Genomic DNA, 24,339 nt, shown 5'->3' on the forward strand with positions numbered 1-24,339 from the left:
AGTTGACTGTAGTGAAAACATGGTGGAGCATGGGGAGATCCGCGTGGTTCACCGAGGTGGCAGCAAAATAAACTTCAGGGAGCCTGTCATAAGCAATGACTCAAGGTCAGTGTGTGTTTTCATCCCGACAACATTTCATATAAAGTGAAAGAGTTTCTTCGTGGCTTTTGGTGTTTTTACGAGCCTGGGAGCTAACGCTGTGCTAACTGTTAGCGTCAACAAGCTGCCTGCTAACAGCTCTACCGCTGTTTACAGTAAAGTAGTCAAACCTATTACCCCGCCTTTTAAACGCTCTTTTAGCGGCGAGTTGTACGCAGCCGTATAAACACAAACCGAACAGTGTTCCGTGTGTAAAGTGAGACATGTGGTTGTCGTTGCTGTAGGTTCCTGCTGTGCGCCTCTGGAGAGTGTGTGAAGGTGTTCAGCGCCTCCACGGAGGAGTGTCTCCACGACCTGCGGGGACACACCGACCAGGTGACAGGTGTCCTGCTCAGACCCTCCAACCACCTGCAGGTAAGATCACCACTTAGCACCAGGTAGCACACGGTCAGGGAGCAGGGAGCAGGGAGCATCTCTGTCTGACTCCATGTCTACAGGGATGAAGGAGAAACACACAGGCGTTCAACTCCACGTCTGCTCATAATGAAATGACTGGAAACATGTTGTTTTATTTGGTTAACCCTCCAGTTGTCCTCCTGGATCAAGGAAGGAAAGAAAGAAAGATGGAGTAAGGGAACAGATTGGATCAGGAAAGCAAGAAGAACGAAGGGAAAGAAGGGAGGAAGGAAGTGAAAAGGGTCAAGGAAGGAAGAAGAAGGAAGGATGGAGGGAAAGAAGGACCATTCGAAACAGATTGGGTCAGTTTGACCCAGGAGGACAACAGAAGGGTTAAATACATTTGAAATCGTGTCACTTTGCAACAAACTTACCTTGAAACATTCATGATGGTCTTCTGAACAAGCAGTGTTTTTTTGAATGGCTGTGTATGTGGAATAGAGAAACCTGTCCCAAAGAATAAGTAACCAGAAGGCCTGTGTGCCCTGTGGTGACAAGGTTTAAAGGTACAATATGTAAGAATGTGGCCAAAAACGGTTACTGCAGTCAAATTCAAAACACAGCGATCTGGTTTTTTCTCCCAGCCTTAGCGGCAGGTCAGTGGAAGCAGACTGAGGCTGAAACGCCACTGATGCCGCCGTGACTGGGAGAGAGGGCTAGGTGGCGCAACATGTAAACACGTAAATTCAAAACATAAACATGATTTGCAGTCTGCAAAAAAAGGTTTTTAATGCGAATACTCTGGCTGTACTATTGTTGTTGGTGAGTTCATCATGTTATATGAACATTATTCCTGAGTCTCTGTGACATATTAGGAGGATTTTACGGCCAGTTGCTTTAGATTTCTTACATACTGTACCTTTAAATATGTGTGTTATTGTTATTATCATTATCATTATTATTATTATTATTAATGTATAACAATAGAATGGTCATATTATTACATTTTCTATTTATTTTGAACAAAACAAGGCATCATTTTAGTTTGTTCCTTCACATGTAAATAACAGAAACAAGTTGAAGAACAGAATTTGGAAACAATATCACTTGTCCTATTTCCTTAATTGTCCTTAATTCCATTGTTAGGAAGAAAAATGACCTATTCACCTCTGCTGCATGACTGCAAATTACCACAACCTTATACTGTATCTAATTTCCTTATTTTATTTAAGCACATATATGCCTAATCTCATGCTGTTGTGCATGTTCTCAGATATTTCTTTCCAAACTGGAGCCTGATTAATGGCATTGTTATTGTTTCTCCTTTATCTTAGTATAATCATCAAATCATCAAAGTTAGTTAGCTTCACCTCACTAAACCTTCATCGATTGTCCTGATTATTTTTGTTGTGCTTGAAAGCAGTAGTGGGATTTGGGGATAACTAGTACAGTATAAACACAGCCTGCAAAATATACAAAATGCTTTTTTCAGTGTTTCACTCACTGTGTGATCTGATCTGATTTCTAAAACATCTGCATGTTACATCCCTCTACTATGCTCTGTTGCAGGTCTACTCTTGCTCAGCAGATGGCACTGTCAGACTATGGGACTTCACAGACGGCATCCTTATCAAGGTACAGCTTTATTCATATCATATTTTCCCCCCATTGTCCGTGGCTCATCCCTCCTCAGCACTGACAGCCTGTCTGTGGCTCAAGAGTGAAGCTGTCTCTCTGTGACTATACTGTATGTGCAGTGAGATGGGGGATGAAGGACTAGTCTAGTGGTTACAGATCAGTTTAAGAACATGTCAGGAAGTTTTTCCTGAACAGCCACTTGTGACGACTGTGTGATCTCTTCCAGACTTATGTCATCGGATATCCAGTCTACTCCATCTACGCGTCTGCAAACCATGAAGGAGTTATCTTTCTTGTTACCCCGGTGCGAGGTGACAAAAGATCTGGTAGGTTGGACACCTAGTCCAGTTTTTATTGTTCATGAGTTTGTTCCCAAAGCCGTCCCAGCATCTCTCAGTCTCTCTATGTGCTTTGACAGAAGACATTTTATTGTCACTGTGTTCAGTTTGAACCCAAAACCTTAAGTTAATGAGGAGCAATCATCATTGAGCTACATGAGAGCAGAATATGGGCATAATCAATTTTAATTCTGGAGTAGAAAGTGCAAAACCAGACTGACAGTTTTTCTAAGTGACAGAAATGGTTGCTTGTTGAAAAAATACACTGGGTCTGTCTTTCTGGTGTCTTCAGGTCAGGTCAGACTGTATCCCAAATAATGCTGTATCATAGAGACATCTACAGTTATGTTGTTCATTTATTGCCTGTTTTTTTCATTATTGCATGTATCATTATTGTTTTGCATTATTTATTCATGTATATATTTTTCCTTTCCTTCTTATAGTCACTCTATAATCACTCATCTTTCATTATCATTGAATTATTCCTTATTTTCTTGTCTTTATTTGTAACAAATTTGTTTTTTTATTATGTTCTTCATGGGTGAGGTTTTCATATAAGCCCTTTTGGGTTTCATACCTCCCCTATGTTTGCACATCACAATCATAATAATTGTTCATACTATTTTAAATTATATGTTTGTGCAAAAAAAAAAAAAAATATATATATATATTGTATATTTTTTATACAACCTGTAGGGGGCACCAGATCTACAAAATGTCAAAAATGCTCTCAAAGGGGCTTTGAAGTGCGCTTAGTAGGAACTTAGGAAGTGGGTGAGAGTTCAGTGGGTAAGAATGTGTAACAGGCTGATGTGTGTGTGTGTGTGTGTGTGTACGTTCAGAGATGTTCCAGTTGGTTGCGGTCCATCTGCCGCAGAGCGCTGATCAGCTGGTGGAGGTCCGAGAGCTCTCTGCTGTGCTCGGTGACGTCAGCTCCAACCCAGCGGCCATTACCTTTGGTAGAGGGGTATGTACACATCGCTCCTGTCACCAACACAACAAGTTAAACTTTTCCACCCCCCCCCAAAAATTGACATCCCCAGTTGGGTTTGTTTGTTGACATATGAGACATGTCTGAAAGGCTGTTGACTGGCTGTATCAGACTTTCCTCTAATGTGGCAGATAAGAAGGATCCTGTTGACAGAGTTTCATTTACTGTCAGAATGATCTATAGCTTCAGTTCAAGTCGTATCTGTCCTCAACAAAAACTCACCAAATGGGAACACATACATTGAATTGCTCTATAATGCATTGTAGAAGATGAAGCTATACTGTCACATCTCTTTGGTCAATAATGAGCCAAGGCCTCTTCAGATTGGCACCAGCATTTCTCCAAGAACCGTTTTCAGATGGATCAGTGAACAAGGCTAATCCAGGATCTGGATCAGCCTTGATAACAAACAGATCCAGTGTGTATGTGTATGTAACTACATGTTATCATCTCAACAGGGGGAATATATCGCTTCAGCTAAAGGTCTGCAGCTCGACGTCTATTTCTTCAAGAAGCAGAAGTCATACAGGTGAGCCAGAGCAGATAAGAGAGAATTTATGTGACAAACGTTTTGAATCATAAAACCCATAATGTTCCCAAACACACATCTGTCCATAAAGCCAAGAGGATGTTTGACAAAGCCACGTGTCTGTCCCTGTGTGTGTGTGTGTGTGTTGGTAGCTTTTCCCTCAAAGAAGACAACAAGAAAGGAGGAAAGAACACGTTCACCTGCGTGGCCTGCCACCCGCTAGACGACTGCATCGCCACCGGCCACGAGGACGGCAAGATCCGTTTGTGGTGAGTGTTACAGTTTTTCTCAGTCGCTTTGGTGCTTTTCTCACATCACTCTTAACATTTGCACAACAGTTAGTGCATTTCTCAGAACAATTATTGCAAACTGCAAAACCTAGTGGATGACCTGCAAAAGCGCGTCACTTGCTCAAAATGGATTGTCCATCCCTCAAAAGCAAGTACTCATGTCAATGAAACTGTCAGTGTCGTCAAAATGAGAAGTCCTGACACCATCGTTTATGAACAAGATAGTCAAATGGCTTTGTCATGGTTTCATTAGGACACTTTATTCTCTAAGTGTTTTCCAATGCAAAAAGTGATGACACTACCTGAAAATGCTCAAGGCAGCACTATACACTACTTGTACAGCCATGTGAAAACTACAGTAAAGTTACACATTACTGTATTTAGTGGAGATACTGAATATGTATGTTTCACATTTCTACTCTTTGCAATTCTGATTTGTTCACAGCATTGTGCAAAGGAAAAATACACTACAGTCATCTACAACAAACATAAGAAACACTCTTTGGGTACAACTTTACGTAAACAATGTTGCAGTACATATAGTAACTGAACCTACAGAGTACTGTAAATCATTCCTGCACATCCAGACGTTCCAGTCACATTTTCATCTACATCACTCTGTCAATTGTAGCGATTGAAACAGATTCAATATTCCCAAAGATACAGTAATGTCATCCTTACATTGTATCTCTTTCAACCTTATGCCATTGTTTGCAATCACCATTGCACAAATGTCTTGTTCTTGTAGCAGAGTAAAAAGGGCTCAGTCTCTTCCACCTCTGTGAGGTTGTCTTGTAATCCTAAGTGATGCAGAGTAAAATTACAGTAATGTACAGTACATGTACTGCATCAACCATTATTACTGTAGTGTACAATACTGTAAAAGTGCTTCCTACTTGTAAAATGCTGTAGTACAGTACCGTACTGTAAAGATGGGAAATCTTTACTGTGGTTGCTGTAATACATTACAACACAGTAAATCTGTTCTCTAGTGAAGCTGTAAGTCTAAATGTAAATGTAAAAAAGTTCTTGTCCCACTGTATCTTACAGTAATGCCTGACACAATGACAGCAGTGCAGATTGTTTAGTGCTGAATTACTGTCCAATACCATACATACCTGTTGTTCCTTACTGTAAATGTTTGAATAATTGAATTCACAGTGCTTCTCCCAACATTTAAAATTAGTTTGACAGATTTTGAAAACTAGTTCAACAATTTTGTATGTAATGACTCAAGCAATGAAATGAGGACTATTAGTTTTATAGGGAAAGACTATTCAGCGTTCAAAAGCATAGTTCATTTTGACTGACATGACATAAACAAATGATAATGTTGCAAAACAGCAGAGAATTGTATGAGAGCAACTGATACATGTCCAAAAGCATTTGCAATTTGTTCAGAGGAAGGAGAAACTGCTACTATGATGTGGACAAATGACTACATGTTGTGGAGGTTGAACTAATAGTTATGAGAACTTTCATTCTGATCTGAGAATAGCACCAAAGCGATTGAGAAAAACTTTAACGACAACATGGCCTTGAAGTGTACACACTCCACACTCCCACCCTGGACAGTGCTTAGTTAGACTAAACATGTGCTGCTCAGTTGTTTTTCAAGCATTCTGCTGATCTTGTATATTTATAACAGCCAGTGACGGGAATAACGCGTTAAAATAAACGGCATTACTAACGGTGCTACTTTTTTCAGTAACGAGTGATCAAAAAAAGTTACTGTTTCCCCCGTTACAACACTGTTACCGTTACTGACTGATAAGATGCGCCGTTATCAGCGTTAATTGACTCATGACCTACCATCAGAAAATAATACACCCATTTAGAGAGGAACTATGCAAGTCTGGTGCTTTTCCTCTGTGTTGCTAACCCTCCACCTGGCCACGTGCGTTTGTTCACAACGAAGCCGGCATTAAATCAATAAATTGAGCGGTGGATGACATAACTGTCATAAACAAAAAATAATGGGTTATGCAGCGCGTTTGTGTCGCAGTGTGCAGAGACGAGAGCTGGGACACCGGGGCGGTGGCCAAGTAACTACACTGATGTTACAAGGTTGGTTTTCAGCCATGAGACGCCAGGTGTTTGTGGTAATATTTCTTAAATAGTTATATCTTCCGACAGCAATCACTTCTATAGAGTGTTTGGTCTGAAACACGGGTCTGTCAGTCACTCTGCTCTGCTGTAAGCCGAGGAGAAAACTTTCCTTGTATCCTACAACCTTTATCCAATGAGGAGAGAGAACGGCATAAAGGTGTGGTCCTCTCTGTGTGCAGCCATGGGATGCGCGTGAATGTGGTGACGTAGGGACGAGGGCGGGGACTGCTAACTCCATCGGCTGACAAGAAGTTAGCCAAAACGACCGTATCGCTTACTTCTGCTTTAACGATCACAATTACTATGGAGCATTTTAATTTAAGGGATAGTTCAACATTTTGGCAAAATGGCCCATTGCTATAATCCCTATAGTTTTAGGAGTAGGTTCGTTACCTTTATTTGTCAGTGCAAGCTATTTTTAGAACGGCGGAGCAGAGCCGTGAGCTGCTCAGAGCTACGCTACGGAGGCTAATGGGATTTCTCCGTAGCCTCTGCTCCGCATAATATGTGTATAACATACACTACGTTATACACATTATTTTAAGGTCATCAACTGGTCGGAAAAAAGTTTAGATACAGCGTGCCGCGGACCCTGCCTGTGTGGAGGAGTACCGAGCAAGTTGGTTAGGTAAGGGATAATGTATAGTTCGGAGGTTGTTATGGAGAAATAAACCCCGACAGGTTGTATGGAACCCCGACGCGAACACGGCCTACATCTAAATCATTCAATAATGTAACACAAAATAATGATAAAAAGAGATTTTATTCATGTAAAATTAGACCGTTGCTCGGGACGCCGCTCTGACCAGCGCAGCACAGAAAAGAGAAAGTATGCAGGATATTTACTTTATGTTTCATTTTTACCGTCATTAAATAGCTTCAGACTAATTGTGATGTTAGATAAACGACTTGTAACCTGTTACAGGGAGAGTGGAGGCTCCTTATTTCCACATCGTGGCTGAAAAGTAAACTTGCATCAGAACTTCTGACCGTGTCACAGCTCCTCTCCTCTCTGTAGCTCCGCGACACAAACGCACCCCATAATCTCTTGTTTATGACAGGTACGACTACACACAATACACGTAACGTGTATGGTAATCCATCGATCCACTGATTGATTATCAAAGGCTTCAAATGCACGAACGGGAGGAGGCTCAGCAAAACAGCGGCTGTGACCGGACATGCAGAGTCGGCCGTTGCTATGGAGTCCCTAGCAACGGTCCGCTCAGCGGTGGTCTATCGAGAAATAAACACCGCAGAATATTGGTGATTGACCAATCAGAATCGAGTATTCAAGAGAGCCGTGTTCTAATTCCAGATAAACCGGGGTTAGGGAGAGAAGTCTCAGTAATTTGACATATTTGAGCATTTAAAAAAAGTAACAAAATAGTAACAGCACATTGTTATTTCTTTTCTTCAGAAAACAACCTTTCAATCCTTTTGCATGTGCAGTGTGAGAATGTAGCTGCTCAGATGAAGGTGACACTTCGTCAGTCTGTCTAACATTACTGTTGATGCTTTCAGGAGAAACTTCAACCACAAGAAGGAGTACACATACTCCACTCTGCACTGGCACCACGGCGCCGTCAGCTCGCTGCGCTTCACTCCAGAAGGTACAACACGCCTCAGTCCTAGACTTAACATTCGCTCCTTCTCTCTCCTAACGTAAAGTGGAATCAAATCTGGGTCTCCCCACAGTATGTTAAATATTAGCTGCCAGTTTCTTCAGAAGCTCCTGGTTATTTATTATTTTTTCAGAGAAGGACACCTGTGTGTGGATTTGTGGTTTGTTTGATCAGGCACCAACCTGCTGAGCGGAGGTGAAGAGTCTGTGCTGGTCCAGTGGAGGTACAACCAGGAGACCCAGAAGGACTTCCTGCCCCGTCTGGGTGGGGCCATCACACACATCACCGTCTCACCTGACGGAGCGCTGTTCTGCACCTCGCACAGCGACAACAGTAAGGAGCTTTACCTCTGTTATGCTCCGTTACTATGGAAACAGTTGGGTGTATATAAAGTGTATGAGCTGAGGATTTTGCATTTGACTGTTGGTTTTTCTATGAGGTCACTGACAACACAAACTGAAACGGCGGCTGCATCTGCATTCAGGGTTGATGTAAAGTTTTCATTATTCTTGGAAAGCTGACTTGTGTTCCTTCCTTGTTCCAGAGATCACTATCATCCAGAGCTGTGTTAAAGTCTCAGCTGTGATTCAAGGCCTGGTCAAAGGTGAGTACAGACTGCAGATGGCAGCAGCACGTAGACCCATCATGGAAAGGACACGCTGTACAGGTTCACACCTCGCCAGCGTTGGCCACTCTGTCCTCTCAGAGAGATCTTTACCGTTACTGATGAAGCCTCTCAATCACCAGTATTTTCATTTTAAGCAATAAACTACTTACCCAAGTTGGTGACATTGTGACAGTCCAAGGTTTTGATCAACTAACCTCAGTTGCAAATTGTGTCTATCGACCACACCATCAACGAAATTAAAAGGAGAAACTCACACGAACCTCTGGTGATGTCTTGTTGAGGATTACCATTAAAACCTCAACTAACAAGAGAATGACACTGTCACTCTCTTGTTATTTGGACGTAAAATGGACGTAGGAGTCACTGTTTGGATTGTTGTGTATTCAGAGTGATATGAAAATCCTCTTTTTACTTTGATTACCAAGTCTTTTACATCATAACCAAGCAGGTGTACCGGAAGGTTTTGCAGCTGATACATAACTAGTGTTGGCACCAGTAGCTAGTCTATCCACCTTTTTCTGAACGTCAAAAACGTGAGCCGGTTTTGCTCTTCCGGTGGAATTGAATGATTACGTTTCCATGTTTCAGTAGTCAGGGTAAATGCATGGATTTTTTTTTTTTTTCATTGAAAATCTGTAGAACGCATGGATCATCACGCCAGCTTTTAACAATGGATACCACACAAATGGACATCCATTGTTACAAGCCAGCGTTAACAGATCTGGCTTCCGTTTTTGACGTTCTTGTGGATAAGAAGCATTGTGAGTTCAGCGTCAAACATAATTTCTTAATCATGGAGATGGAAACAAAGACCAATGTTAACTGTTGGTCTGCTTCTGTTTCCATAACGTCTTGTCCTCTCTGTCACTTTCTTGTCTCCTTCTGATAGTGGCTCAGAGGTTGCCAACGCCAACAACTGTGCTGACACTGTTGTATGGCACTGACTTGAAAACTATGTATATTGTTACTGTGTGATTCAGTATGAGCAGCCATAAATCAAGACTGCATGCTGTGAAATGTTTGCAGATTTCTGTCTTTAGTATCAAACCTGTCTGCATTCCTATGACATCCCAAAAAGAGGAAGGTTTGAACCCGCCAGGATTTAAAGAAACCAGCTGATCTGTCACCTCTTCCCGTTGTGGTGCAGGAGAAAGCGTCAGGACCGACATGATGGTGGACCCGCGCAGCAAAGCCATGGTGCTGAACGGCAGACCGGGCCACCTGCAGTTCTACTCCCTGCAGAGAGACAAACTGCTGTATAATGTAAGTACTACATGTATTACTGTACATGCACCTGACCAAGTGAGTTTGTTGATTACTGTTGGAGCTTCTTCTATACATATAATTAGAGGGAAACAGAAATCCTGTCTGATCCACAGACTCACTTAACAACACCAAGAGGAACACATTTGTTTTTAGCCCTAATAACTCATTTCTAAGGTCTTCTTCTGTGTTTTGTGCAGCTGGACATCGTGCAGCAGGAGTACATCCATGAGTCAGGCCTGCAGCAGTTTGAGGTGGTCAAGGCGACCTTCGATGCCACTGGGAATTGGTTAGCAACGGTTGAAGAAAGACAGCAGAAGGACTCTGAGCTGGAGTTTAATTTGAAGCTGTGGGCCTTTGATGAACAAACACAAAGGTACAGGTTTATCACTATCTAGATTATCTGATGTTTCTTATTACATAAGAACCAGTGTAATGCAGTTGTAGCTTGGCCTCCAAGTGATTCTGAGTTTTGCCGTTCAGCCCAGGAGTGTTTTAGTAATGAGTAATAGTTTCTTTTTTTCCCCTTGATCCCCAACCACCAGCCTGTTACATGTTCTCTGAATTCACTTTGCAGTTTTGTGCTCAACACCACCATCTCGGCCCCCCACGAGGCCCGGATTACAGCCATGTGCTTCTGCCACGCCGCCGACAGCCAGACCACCATGCTGGTTTCCACCAGCACGGACGGACACTTCAAAGCCTGGCAGCTGGCCGCAGCGGCCCACACAGAAGGTAGGTAGCCGGGCTCTGGTCCGGCTTCTGACAGCTCACTCTACCAAAAGGTAGAATCTGGCTGAGCTGTTTTACAGTGGTAGTAATTACTGGGCTCCTTGGCCTTGGTGTTCATCTCTCATTTACTCAGAGTTGATCTTCACTGAGGAGCTTTGTGTCCAGATTTGACATCAGATTAACCTGCAACTGTCTTTTAACCGACAGTGCAGAACTTTTGTCTCCCCCCAGTGGTGATGCACGTTTGTTCTCGCTCTTAATCCTTGAAAGATGGTGACCCCTCCTCTGATGACCATCTGAACATGTTTTTTTTATTTATCTTCAGCATTAAAAACCTACATAAAATCACTACTGGGTGCACCAGTGCATGTGACCTGGTGCCAGAAGACCAGGAACGTATCAGATGTTTCCCATGTGTAAATGTCCCAGACCTTGTACAGCATTTAGGCATAATATTAGGGAAGCATTGATTTCTATTGAGAGGTAGAGCATTTAAAGGGATAGTTCAACATTTTGGAAAATTGGCCCATTGCCATCATCCCTATAGTTGTAGGAGTAGGTTTGTTACCTTTAATTGTTGGTGCAGCTATTTGTAGAACGGCGGAGCAGAGCCGTGAGCTGCTCAGACCTACGCTACGGAGGCTAATGTAAATCTCTTGGTTTCCCATTTGGAGTTGTTTTCGAGGTAAATTCATGCAAAACTGCTGATGCACGTTTTCGTCTGGGGCAGTTTTTCAGCAAGCAGTCTCTGCATTCGCCTCGAAAACAACTCTGTCTCGTAACATCCCGTTATTATCTCATAGCGTGGTGAATGTGCAAGTCACAACTTGTCCACCAGAGCGTTTTGGAGTTGTTGGATTGTGTATTTGATGAGTTTGATGAGGGAAACCAAGAAATCCCATTAGCCTCTGTAGCGTAGCTCTGAGTAGCTCACGACTCTGCTCCGCGGATCTAAAAATAGCTTGCACCGACAATTAAAGGGACAATGAGGAGTTTCTATTTGGTTATAAAAGAGTCTCACGTTAATGTGGATGAATCTACGTTACCCACACTTGTTAATGGCTCCATTTTCGATAAATATATCGTTTTGTCTCCATCGTTATTTTGTTATTTTAATTAATGGTGGAAATGCTGGGCGAGCTGACCAGTGTTTCCTTACTTTTGGTTTCGCGGACGCTGCCCGGCGGGTCCGCAGAATCGCCGTTTATGGTCGGAACTACGACGGTATGTGATTGTCTTCTAACCTCTGACTTTCATTCTTGATGAATGAAAACATTCTTGGCAAGATGCCCGTCTTGCGCCAGTCCAAGAATTTCACCGTGCGCGTGGAGGCTCATGGTAAATGTAGTATGAAAACACTTCCAAAACTCCTCGTTGTCCCTTTAAAGGTAACAAACCTACTGCTATGACTATAGGGATTATGGCAATGGGCCAATTTGCCAAAATGTTGAACTATCCCTTTAAATTACAGCAAAGATGTTACATCAAAATACACACCTGTATCAACAGAAAGAACTAACACATTTTCTGTCTCTATCAGTTACTTGGTTAGATCTCAGTGAAAAACATCACATGGTCATTTCATATTATCATCACACATTTTAAACAAGTATTGGAGCAATAAAGTGTGAGAGTGACTGCCCGTGGCTTTACAGTTTGTTTTTGTTTTTTTTGTTTCTCAACTCATCAGTTGAGTTTAAGGTTTTAGTTTAATTAATGTGCTTGTCTCTAATCTAACCCTCCCTGTGTCTGTCCACCTCTCTCCTTCCTCTGGGACCGGCCAGCAGACGAAGGCCCTTCCTGGTCGTGTGACTTCGTGGGAGCCTATCACGGCCTGGTGCCCCACTGCTGCAGCTTCTCAGCCGACGGCTCTTTGCTGGCGGTCAGCTTTCAGGAGGTGGTGACCGTGTGGAGCCCGTCGTCCTGGGAGCTCCTCACTACTCTGTCCCAGCCGCCAGGAGCAGTCAGGTCAGAACATGTTGATGCACATCAATACCCAGCAGCAGAGCTGGTCATTGTATGTATATGTGATTATGTTTGCAGCACTATTAAGTATTGAAAAGTATCATTAAATGTTTGGTCAGCTTCTTTACATTGATCAACCTCCTGTCCAGCCAAAAAGTTGACAGACATTACTCAGCCCTAATACACACACGTAATGAGACAGATAACTAAAATGTAGTTTGTCACAGTGAATAAACAACCAGTGTGTATTGGTACAAACTGATAGTACAAGGTGGAAAAAGGGACATCGAGGCCTCACGTTCAGAAAAAAACATTGTGGTTGTACAGGATCACATCTGTGACGCTGCAGTGTGTACAAACTCACCAGACACTTTATTAGCAACACCTGCACATCCGCTTATTGAATGACAATGGCCTGATTTCTGCTCTTGATCAGCTTTCAGAGGAGAACAGACAGACTGGTTGGAGCCGACACAAAGACTTCTCACTTCCATTTATCACTCAGATAACCACTTGTTGTTGAGGCTGTTTGAGAGGGAAAGGAGGAACAAAGTGCTCCTTGAGTGTCGCGACGATTGACAGAGACTGTTTTCTGACGGCAGGGCTCTGTAGTTTTTTTTTTTTTTTTGTAATTCACTTTTTATTGCTTTTTAACAGTACAACAAAAAGACCAACATACATGAACACCGTTTCTCCTGACTCTCTCACCCCCACAGTCCCCGCCCCACAACATATCATACTTTTGTCACAGTCAAGACACAGCTCCCATCCACATAGAAATTCATCCCCACTGCCCCTCTAATCATCCATCTCGCACAAGCCTCATGTAAGGACAGGGCCCTGTAGTTCTTAGCAGATATTGCTTTAAAGGGATAGTTCAACATTTTGGCAAATTGGCCCATTGCCATGATCCTATAGTTTTAGCAGTAGGTTCATTACCTTTAATTCTCGGTGCAAGCAATTTTTAGAAAGGTGGAGCAGAGCCGTGAGCTGCTCAGAGCTACGCTATGGAGTCTCATGGGATTTCTTGGTTTCCCTCATCAAACTCTTCAAATACACAATCCAACAACTCCAAAACGCTCTGGTGGACAAGTTGTGACCTGCACATTCACCACGCTATGAGATAGGTAAATTCATGCAAAAACGCTGATATGTGTTCCCATTGGCAGTTTTTCGGCAAGCAGTCTCTGTATTTGCCTCTAAAACAACTCTGCCTTGTAACGTCCCGTTATTATCTCTTAGCGTGGTGAATGTGCAGGTCACAACTTGTCCACCAGAGCGTTTTGGAGTTGTTGGATTGGTTGTTGGGTATTTGATGAGTCTGATGAGGGGAACCAAGCAATCCCATTAGCCTCCGTAGCGTAGCTCTGAGCAGCTCGCGGCTCTGCTCCGCCGTTCTAAAAATAGCTTGCACCGACAATTAAAGGTAACAAACCTACTGGGATTATGGCAATGGGCCAATTTGCCAAAATGTTGAACTATCCCTTTAATAATAAGGAGACGGAGCGTTTGTGGGAGACTATTTTCAGCCATGGATAAATACCCAGTTGATGCAGGAAGTTGTTTGTGGGATAAAGTCAATACAGTGAGGAACATGTCCCAGTGTCCGCCGTGGGCTGTTGATGGATTGTAGTTGTTGGACAACAGAAGTTGAGAGACACACTCTTGATTTTAAGAACACCTCAAATTCAGAGCTGAGAAAAAAAAATTACAAGTCAAAGTCACACACACACAGAGAGTCACTCAGCAGTTGTAGCAATTGTAGAGTTTGGCCTGTTGCCGTGGAGGCCCCTCGGTGGTGGACGTCTCTGAGCAGTTAAACGACCTCCTTAACACACACTGGCAGCGGTCCAGGGCGTTGTTTATCACAGCAGAAAGGAGATGTAACGGCCCGAGCTGAAGAAGTGCTGCCTGTCATCCGGCTGCACAAGGACACGCTGCAAGTTTCGCAACTTCGCTGGACTCTGACATTCTCAATATTGGCAGGTCAATGAGGACACACAACTGCTGTTGCTAGTTTCTGTACCACATTTCTAAAATAAGCCCCAAACCATGACTCATCCTTTATTATTATTATTGTGAGGAAAAACAAAAGGGAGATGACTTGCAGTTTATGTCAAAACAGCACACCCGGCAGAGGTGAAGCATAAAGAGAGGAAACTTCTTTTAAAGGTCCACAGCGGCAGAAAAGCTCTCATAGAAATTAGTAGCAGACTTTATTTGTTTTTCCCACTTCTTTGCATGTAAGCTGAACTAATAATGCGTAACCGACAGTCAGCCGCTCCAAAAACTCCATCACACTCCGAAAAAACCTCTTTGAGTGAGGAGACGTTTCCTGTGTGTTTTGGGAGCTGGAGGGGAATTTGTACGTAATCAGACTTCAAAGTCGAACATGGGGGAAAGTGGAAGATGTTAATGTTCAGCTGTTTTGACAGCTGCCCACTGCCCCTTACATAACCACCACCTATGGATGTGATGTGTAGAGCCGGGGTCAACTGCTCCACCTCCGACCTCACCAGCCCCGCACTCATCCCCCGTAACCTCGGGGATTAATAACGTCCTGGCTCGCTGATGAAATGGATACAATTGACTTGACAGGAGCCGGTTTTATCAGCGAGAGTAATGAATTCATTATTTCATGGAAATGTCACAGACTTGCGTTAAAGGGATAGTTCAACATTTTGGCAAACTAGCCTGTTGCCATAATCCCTATAGTCATAAGAGAAGGTTCATTACCTTTAATTATCGGTGCATGTTGTTTTGAGATCAGCGGGGCAGAGACATGAGCTGCTCAGTGCACACAATGGAGGTAAACAGTACAGGTCCCCTGTCTCTAAAAACGCTCTCGTGGACAAGTTGTGACCTGCACATTCACCACGCTATGAGATAATCATGTATAATTATGTAACATTATGGCACATGAAGCAAATACTCGTAATTCTACATGATTATTTCATATCGTGGTGAATGTACAGCTCACAACTTGTCCACCAGAGCGTTTTGGAGTTGTTGGATTGTGTATTTGATGAGTTTTGAGGGCCAGGGGACCTGTACCATTCACTTCCATTGTGTTCTCTGAGCAGCTCACGTCTCTGCCCCGCCGATCTCAAAACAACATGCACTGATAATTAAAGGAATGAACCTTCTGCTATGACCATAGGGTTTATGGCGATAGGCAAATTTGCCAAAATGTTGAACTATCCCTTTAAATGAAATGTAGGAGGCAGCAGTGGAGCCTGAGAGGCAGCCAGTCATCGAGTCCTGGTGGGTGTTCAGACTCTGCGTACATGCTCCCAGTTGAACCCCCTCCCCAAAGCAGAAAACTCTTGAAATGCTAATCCTGTGAAATATGTGTGGTGTGTAGAGCTCGGAGACTGGGGGTGGGGGGGGTTAGTATTGGAGTGGGTTGGGGGTCACACTTGGAATTCTTTACAGTCACAGGAAAACTAAAGGCAGTTTTTTTTTTTTTCTCTCCCTCCGTCAGAAACCTGTGTTTTGGGCGACTAAGCTGCTCCAAGTATCTGCTGGGAACCACAGAGAGCGAGCTGCTGTGCTGCTGGAACCTCCTCACCTGCTCCTGTACGACCCCCTCTATACATACCATACACTTATTTGAAACTCTCTGCATGCATGAATGAATATTGTTCATGTACGTACCTTTTTCTTTTCCTGCAGTGGAGTGGAGCACCTCCATGGACGTCAGCCTGCTGCTGGCCGACCCCCTGTCCGAGAACATGGCTGCCTTCTGCTCTCAGGCTGGATGCACCGACTGTAAGATGCTAATTTTAATGCCCAAATCTACATCTCACATCAGAAACCACACACAAAACACTTGCAAGTTTAATTTAAATCCACAGAAAGCACAATGAATAATGTGTACACATGTAATAGGAAATCCTATTCACTTTTCCTAACAGCAGACTGACTAATAAATTAAGTGATTTACTCCATGAGTATTGTTTAAACAATCTAAAACAAGATTCCATAAAATTCAAGATGGTTCTCTTTGAAGTTTTTTTTCTATCATTGAAATAAAGATGATCAATAATCAGGTTGGTTAATGGTGTGCATATATATCTAATCTATATCGACAGTTGCTGTGTCGTCTGCTGTCAGTGTACCAGGGCTGTGACTCTTTAGAGACGTCAGCTGAGTCGTTTGATGTTTCTGTTTTTTCCCTTCTCCTTTCCAGTGTTTGTGTTCAAGCCCAGCGAGCCTCGGCCAGTGTTTTCCCACAAGGCCGTGTGTTCAGGGAAGGTGACGCGAGCTGTCTTTGCCCCGAGGGAGGAGATGCTGGAGAGCTGTGAGGAGAGCAGCCAGTGGCTCAACCACTCGCAGCTCTACTTCCTCACCCAGTACATGGTAAATGTGACATGTAGACAGTTTTTACACTGACTTGAGAGAATAAAGAGGAAGTTACAATCAGTTACAAGAGCTTTAGTCTGGTCCATCATCAAAACTAGACAAAAGTAAGTTGTAGTGTAGAAGCCTCTCCCTAAATAGAATAAAAGGTTGGGCGCCAGACAGCAATATAGAATAAAACACTATTATACAGGGTTACTGTATAATTTCTAGAGACATATTGATCTATTGATAAGTCAGATCGGCCAAAAATCATGGCTGTCATCAACCAAAATATCTTTGCGCTATGTTGGTGCTGTTGACTGATGGGAACTCTCTCCTGCAGGACCTCATGACGTTCACCACCAAGGCAGAGGAGGACAGGCTGATGGCCTCCAGCAAACAGGTACATCCAGATGTGCACCAATCACAGCTCAGCATCAGAAGTTTCCATGTTTAGTTCAAAACTCAAAGTCTATCAGGAAAGGATGTCTGCAGCAGTTTTAATAACATGAAAACTGTGAGCTGCAATAACAATGTTACTTCATATGTTTTCTTCTGAAATGAGCACTGAGGCCAACATCATGGTGAAAAGCCAGCTCATTGTTTTTAAAGACAACAAAAAAACTTACTAATTTAATTTGAAGTTAAACCAAAGATCTTCTTAAAACAAAACCTTGAGCACAAAGCACTCTTAACTCTTCTCCACAAAGTTTCCCAAAATGTTTACTGTAGTTTTTAAGTGAAGACCTTACCAACCAACCAACCAACCAACCAAACTAAAGACTTTAGGCACCTTCTTCTTAAGTGACTACTTTTACATGCAATCAATATTAAGGTTAAGGTCAATATTCCGGTTTCTGAAACATTCAGAATAACCCGTTTACATGCATGAGCAAACACGGTTTTTCCTGTATACTGTACATGGTAATTGTAATCAATTGGGATATCCCGATCAAAACGGCGACACACGGACAATTTCCTTCCTGTATCCGAAAACAACAACAACGCTACAACAGTGTGGTGTTATCTTGCGTTTCGCCATGTTCACAAGTAGTTAATGTGCTAAAAAAGACCAGGAGTCCTTGCGAATTGAACAAGCGCAGAACACAAATGAATGTTCCTTTCAATGGGGATATCCCCATAGGTGTATACATGACCCAATATTTGGGTTAGAAAAGGAGTAACCCAGGGGTCATTTTCAAAAGATTTGGGTAAAAGGGTTTGGTGTTTACATGGCCGTGCGCAACCAGGTTATTGCTAATATTCCGGTTATGAGAGGGATTTATTGACTGCATGTGAACATATTCACTGTCACATGAATGAAGAGAAGAGGAGTTCTGAAGGATGTGAACCTAGAGCAGGAACACTTTCCCCAAATGGCCTCTTCCTTTTCTGCTACAGCTAAAGATCGAGTCTGACTGTGTGTGTCATACCCAAGTAGAAAGCTTAAGGTGCTGTGTGCACCGGGCCACAGGTCTTATGACTGGGCAAAGGAAACGAAACATGTCGTCTTTACGTCGTCTCTTCACTCTGTCACACAGAAGTATCAGTGCTGAAAGTTTCCAGCAGTTTATTTCAAATGAAGTGGACACATTTCCTGTTTTCCCTGACATTGTCTCTGACTGTTTCTCTTTGTCCCCTCCAAGCTTGTGATCGATGACACCGTCGCCATGACACCGTTCTACCTGTTGCTGGGGAAACACCGGCAGCAGCAGCAGGAGAAAGAAAAGCCTCTGAGCTCCCAGTCTGCTGAGAGAACGGCTGTGCCTCAGGGATCTGCTGCTGTCAGAGAGGTCGGTGCTGCAGACTGACACGTTTTCATCCCTCCTCTGTTTTCATCCTCCCACCGTTCTTAACTCTTCAACCTTCTGTCTCCAACAGCTCCTGCAGACTCCTGCCCACGTCCTGCCCTCCACCTCCTTCCTCTGCTCCATGTTCGTCCAGTCTCTGCTCATCTCCGTCACAGACTCCAGGTCAGTGATCCACCGAGGCCTTCAGGCTCCAGAGAGTCCACTTTTTCTCAATCTGTGTCCATTTACTTGTTTGGGGATCAGCCAGTAATGATAATAATGATGATTAACGGTCACATCGTTCATTCTGACTTGTTTAATGCGGTTTGCTTGATGGGAGGGAAAAATATGATGATGTATTATTCTTGATTCTTCACTTTGGGTCAGATAATGTCAGAGTGAGTTGACAAAACACTGCTGGAATTCAGGCTCCTTGTGACTCAGCAGCGTGAGATCCAGGTTGATCTGGTGCACATGAGGAAATGTTCATGTTTCTTTCTGAAATTATGCCGAGTCACGTTCACACCACTTGTTTTTTTTCCATGTGTTTGTTGTTTTTTTTGCCTCAGGGAGGAAACCAAACACACAGAGGAGGAAATGGACAGCGAGAAAGAGGAAGAGGATTCCGAGGAGGAAATGGAAGCTGGTTCCTCGAGACCGGAGGAGGCGTCGCTGAGTCGCCAGGCAACAGAGACCGAAGCCCCCGCTCTGACAAAAGCCCAGGCCAAGGAACTGAGGAGGGTGAAGAAACTGGACTACAGCTGGCTCGCAGGCGTCCTGGACTCTTGAACATGACGTGAACCAGAACAGACATTCACTCAGACTCCTCAACTGATTTTTTTGTTTTTTTAATGTTTGTTGTTTCTTTCACCATGACATCAAAATGGATTGTGCAAATCCAAAACAATTATTGATTGGATATGTAACTGACCCTTTGGCAGAAGTTACAGCCTTGAATAAATATTATTTTACACATTTTACCAATATAAGAATCCCCTGTTTTCTCTGTGAAGCAGCTGAAGCTCTGTTACACAGGGTTCATGTGTGAGCAGCAGAGTTCCTGCCTGGAGCTCTGGACTCTGACTGGAGTCTGGACCGCTCCTGGACATGAATGCGGTTGTTTTTTAAGCCAGTCCTGTGAAGCTTTGGCTCAGTGTTGGTGATTGGTGTCTTGTTGGGGAGTAAATCTTTTCCACAGTCACAGTTCTCCTGCAGACTGCAGCGGCTTCTCCTCCAACATTTCTCTGTGTTTGGCCGCAGGTCAGAGGCAACATGCCAGCTCTGTTTTCATCATTACATCATCTGTCTATTCTCTTCTTTTCTTTTCTTTTCTTTTCTTTTCTTTTCTCTGTCCTGATTGATCCACAAGATTCCTGGAAAATATTTGTCTTCCAATATTTATCAGCAACTTTAAGGCACCAGTCTTCCAAATCCAGGACCCAACTCAAATCTTGTCATCCCAGTCTCAGATGAGGATTGATACCACTCCTCTCTAAATGATATTTAGTGTCTTCTAGATGTTTAATGGATCATTTTTGATGATTGGACATAATTGTTGGTGAACTATCATTCATCATTTTGGCAAATTGGCCCATTGCCATAATCCCTATAGTTTTAGGAGTAGGTTTGTTACCTTTAAAGCAGAAGTAAGCAGAATATTTGTGTTAATATAAGTCTTAAATAGTTCTATCTTTCGACAGCAATCACTTATATAGAGTGTTTGGTCCGAAACACGGGTCTGTCAGTCACTCTGCTCTGCTGTAAGCCGAGGAGAAAACTTTCCTTGTATCCTACAACCTTTATCCAATGAGGAGAGAGAACGGCATAAAGGGGCGGTCCTCTCTGTGTGCAGCCAAGGGATGCGCGTGAATGTGGTGACGTAGGGACGAGGGCGGGGACTGCTAACTCCATCGGCTGACAAGAAGTTAGCCAAAACCACCCGATCGCTTACTTCTGCTTTAATTGTTGATGCAAACTATTTTTAGAACGGCGGAGCAGAGCCACGAGCTGCTCAGAGCTACGTTACGGAGGCTAATGGCATTTTTTGGTTTCCCTCATCAAACTCATCAAATGCAGCGATTTGGAGTTGTTGGATTGTGTATTTGATGAGTTCTAAAAAAAAAGCTTGCACCCACAATTAAAGGTAACGAACCTACTGCTATGACTAGGGATTATGGCAATGGGCCAGTTTGCCAAAATATTGAACTATCCCTTTAAAGTTTGGTCTATTTTATAAAGCTAGTTTAAACAAATTAGTGTTTGTACTACTAAGACTTGGAGTGGCAGATATATAACAACTTCTAGATTAATCTTGTTATTTGATTTTACTACCAGTTTTCACAGTCTGGACCAACAGAATGAGTCAATCTGGTAACTAGTTACCTCCTGGGGCACAAGCATCCCTGCTCTTCATCATGTGGTTTTTGGCAGCATATTTAACAGAAACACACCTGGTTCTCCAAATTAACGTTCAATTGACCTTAAATCTAATCCCTTAACATTTCACCTCATATAAAAGCAGCAGCTGGATGCACCAGTGATGGTTTTTGTGTGTCATAGAATAAAGAATAAGTTAATAAACATTTGAAAGTAATATTTTCCTCTGTTTAAATACTTGCTGTTACTGTACATGTTTTTCCACACTCTGAAATTTAATAAAAAACATGTGAATCTTTTTTCTTCAAACTGTTGGCCTCTGTGATTTTGCCTCATCTCTCACCTCCAGGGTCCAAACTGCCTCTTTTCATTGTCAGAGCCGTGTGATGTACCTCAGTAAACTGGTGGAGGTTACGTATGTGCATGACGCCTCTCATGTCGTTTTATAAACTGGGGAACTATGACACACATCTAACCTGCCTGTTGCTTTTTGATGAAATTTAGTATTAAGATAAGAGACAAAACGAATGCATAAAATACCAATCAGTTAATCAACTAGTTCCTGGCATTGTGTCTGGAAATGCTGCCCATGATGTTGCTGATTCCTTTCTTGGAAAGCTTTGAGCAGCAAACTGTACTTATATCACACCGGGACCTTGAAATAAGATTATTGGTGCTGTAAAGTCAGGCCGTGCACTCTTGAGTAACAAATATCCTGAAGTCCTGAGTAAGCTGTCTCACAAAGAGAAGGTCACATTTGGTCATATAAGACAGCGCAGGGTCATCTCAGCATTTTTCAGTTCCTTTCTTCAAGAGGTGCTAGAGAGGCCCCTCACCACCAAGGACGGATCACACGAGAGTTTCCATGATCACATGCGTTCGTCACACATCCGGGCCTTTAACAGGACCTTTGGTAATTAAACTGGGTCAGATTATACATAAAGTTATCAAGTCCTGAACCGTGAACACTTTTATGGACCTGATACCGGCTGGGGTTGTAAAGCAGGAGATCCAGTGAATATGAAAAAGAAACAAATCCTGTGTAAACATGTATGCTAAACTTTGCTTTTAGGGTGACTAATTCATCACTGCACCTGATTTAACTATAAAACTTTACAACAGTTTTACCTTTCGCTTTATACTTTGAGCAATGCACAACAACTTACCAGCAGCAACAGTCATTTATGATATCATAATGTTACGCATATTTTTCCATTTAAACAAAGCCAGTTCAACAAACGTCTGAAAATCAACAAAAACAAAGATGGAAGTGAAAAATGAAATTATAACATAAATCTTAACTGAAACTGTAGGCTATCTGTTCAGCTTTAAAGAGACAGTAGGCTTCCACTCTGAAAACCCACACATAAAGCTCACATATTATCAGAGCATTTGATTAGGCTAGTGGTTTTATGGTGGTTAATGTGTTGGACAGTTTTAGTTCCTGGGGGCAATGAAGGCATCACTCAAGAAAATTTCAGTTACACAACATCACCATAAAACAACAACAATTTAACTTTTTTTTTTCTTTTTCTTTTTTTTTTTTTTTCAGTTCAAGCAAACAAGGTGTCACCCGTCTTCAGAGTCGTGCTAGCTCTTTCCCTTTGATCCTGTTTGTTATACTGAGCTAAAATCAGTTAAGTGGCTGTTAGCTGTTGCTTCAAATATAAGAGAGACAAGCAGGGGTGGGTCTTCCATGGTGGCACAGGGGGGCACCTGCCCCCCTTGCAATCTGATTGGCCACTCTGTGTGCCCCCCCAATGGTCACTGACTTGTGGCAATGTCAATCATTGTGTAAAGCTCTTAACCACTGCTATGTTCACTGTAAAGAGCTATAAGCACAAACTTTTGAATAAGGCTCAACTTTGTACTCAGAATCAGAATCAGCCTTTATCGTCACTGTACAAGTACAGCGAAATTACAGCAATCACCCCGTCCGTACATATAGGCTACAGCATACAGTAGGCTATACATACAATAAGATAGACATAACAGGATGACTGGGCAGTAAAAGGAGGGAGGAAAAGGGGAGAACAAGAGGAGAGGGGAAGAGAAAAAAAGCAGCTCCTCCCAGACTATGCTCCTGTGGGGGAGTACAGTGTGGGACCGTGAAAAAAAAAACCTATTTACAAGATAGAAATGATATTGATTGGTTACAATTTTAATATTGACAAGTGGAAAATGGGAAGGTCATAGGCATCTTTGTAAGGTGAAAGATTCAATGTGGGCAAAAAAGCAAGATGAAGACATTGGAAACAGTGTGTAACTGTACAATATAAATATTCGAGAAAGTGGTCAATGGCAGCCTTCATTTTTGACACTTTTGGGTGGCCCCCACCAGAAAATACTCTGGACCCGCCCCTGGAGAGAAGTCATGCGTTTTCATCAAATTCTTAATAGGACAGTAAATGCATGTTAATGCATGTATTCTAATAATGTGTTACAGCATAAAACTAGCTGTAAAGAACGCTGAAACTGAGCAATAGTTAAGCCCCTCACACCTCCCTCCCTACCGCCAACTGGTATCTGTTGAAAAATCTCAACTTTGGCTTCAGCAAACACAGAGCCTGAGCCAGAGATGCCGACTAAGCAGCGAGCCGATTTATTTTTCGGGAGAAAATCAGCTTTTGTGTGATCAGTGTGTCAGGAGATAATAGAGATTTGACACACAGGGAGGATGAGATACCGTATCTGCTCTTGTGGCCAGGCACTTATCTGGTTCCTGTCTGTAGACATTGGACTTTTGCCACAGTCAGCAGCTGTGTCCTCCCGAAGACTGTGGTTGTTCAAGTATGAGGAAGAGCTGAGTCACAACTTTCAATATTTTCTGAGGTGTCGCTCCTTCAAATGAACCTTTTGCACTAAGCTGTGAATGATGTTGTCCTGAGATAAATAACATCTTAAGTGTACAGCACAATCCATTATGTACTTAGTAGTGACATTACTGCAGATTTGTGTGACAGTGTTTTATTACTGTTGTTTACAGTCATTACCATATGATTTTTCATTATAAAGCAGATCTCTGTTCTAAATCGATACTGTGAAAGTATTAAAGCCACAGCCTGTATTCAGAGACTGAGCCTTAAAACCAGCCGTCAGGACTTCTGTGACTTTGTGATGTCACAAAAAAAGCAGTAATCAAGCCCCACCCACTTGGACTCACCATCCAACCTTGCAGGATTTGGTTTCTCTGAGTGTTTTACCGGAAAACTTACACATTTGTATT

At 42.7% G+C, this 24,339-nt stretch overlaps 1 protein-coding gene across 1 annotated transcript; it reads left to right on the top strand.

The window, feature by feature from the left end:
* Positions 1-19,717, top strand: wdr75 (WD repeat domain 75). Its single transcript, XM_085764492.1, has 21 exons — positions 1-105; positions 384-513; positions 2,065-2,130; positions 2,360-2,459; positions 3,314-3,438; positions 3,921-3,991; positions 4,144-4,260; positions 7,915-8,003; positions 8,190-8,348; positions 8,560-8,619; positions 9,791-9,906; positions 10,107-10,282; positions 10,484-10,641; positions 12,426-12,606; positions 16,088-16,182; positions 16,279-16,374; positions 16,796-16,965; positions 17,291-17,350; positions 18,594-18,740; positions 18,829-18,920; positions 19,307-19,717. The coding sequence occupies exons 1-21, from the start codon at positions 20-22 to the stop codon at positions 19,524-19,526; spliced, it is 2,514 nt and encodes an 837-aa protein (XP_085620618.1). The 5' UTR covers positions 1-19; the 3' UTR covers positions 19,527-19,717.
* Positions 19,718-24,339: the final 4,622 nt, after the last annotated feature.

The sequence above is a fragment of the Trachurus japonicus genome, chromosome 21 (genome assembly GCF_045865225.1).
Source record: "Trachurus japonicus isolate A0001 chromosome 21, Traja_1.0".
NCBI classification, from domain to species: domain Eukaryota; kingdom Metazoa; phylum Chordata; class Actinopteri; order Carangiformes; family Carangidae; genus Trachurus; species Trachurus japonicus.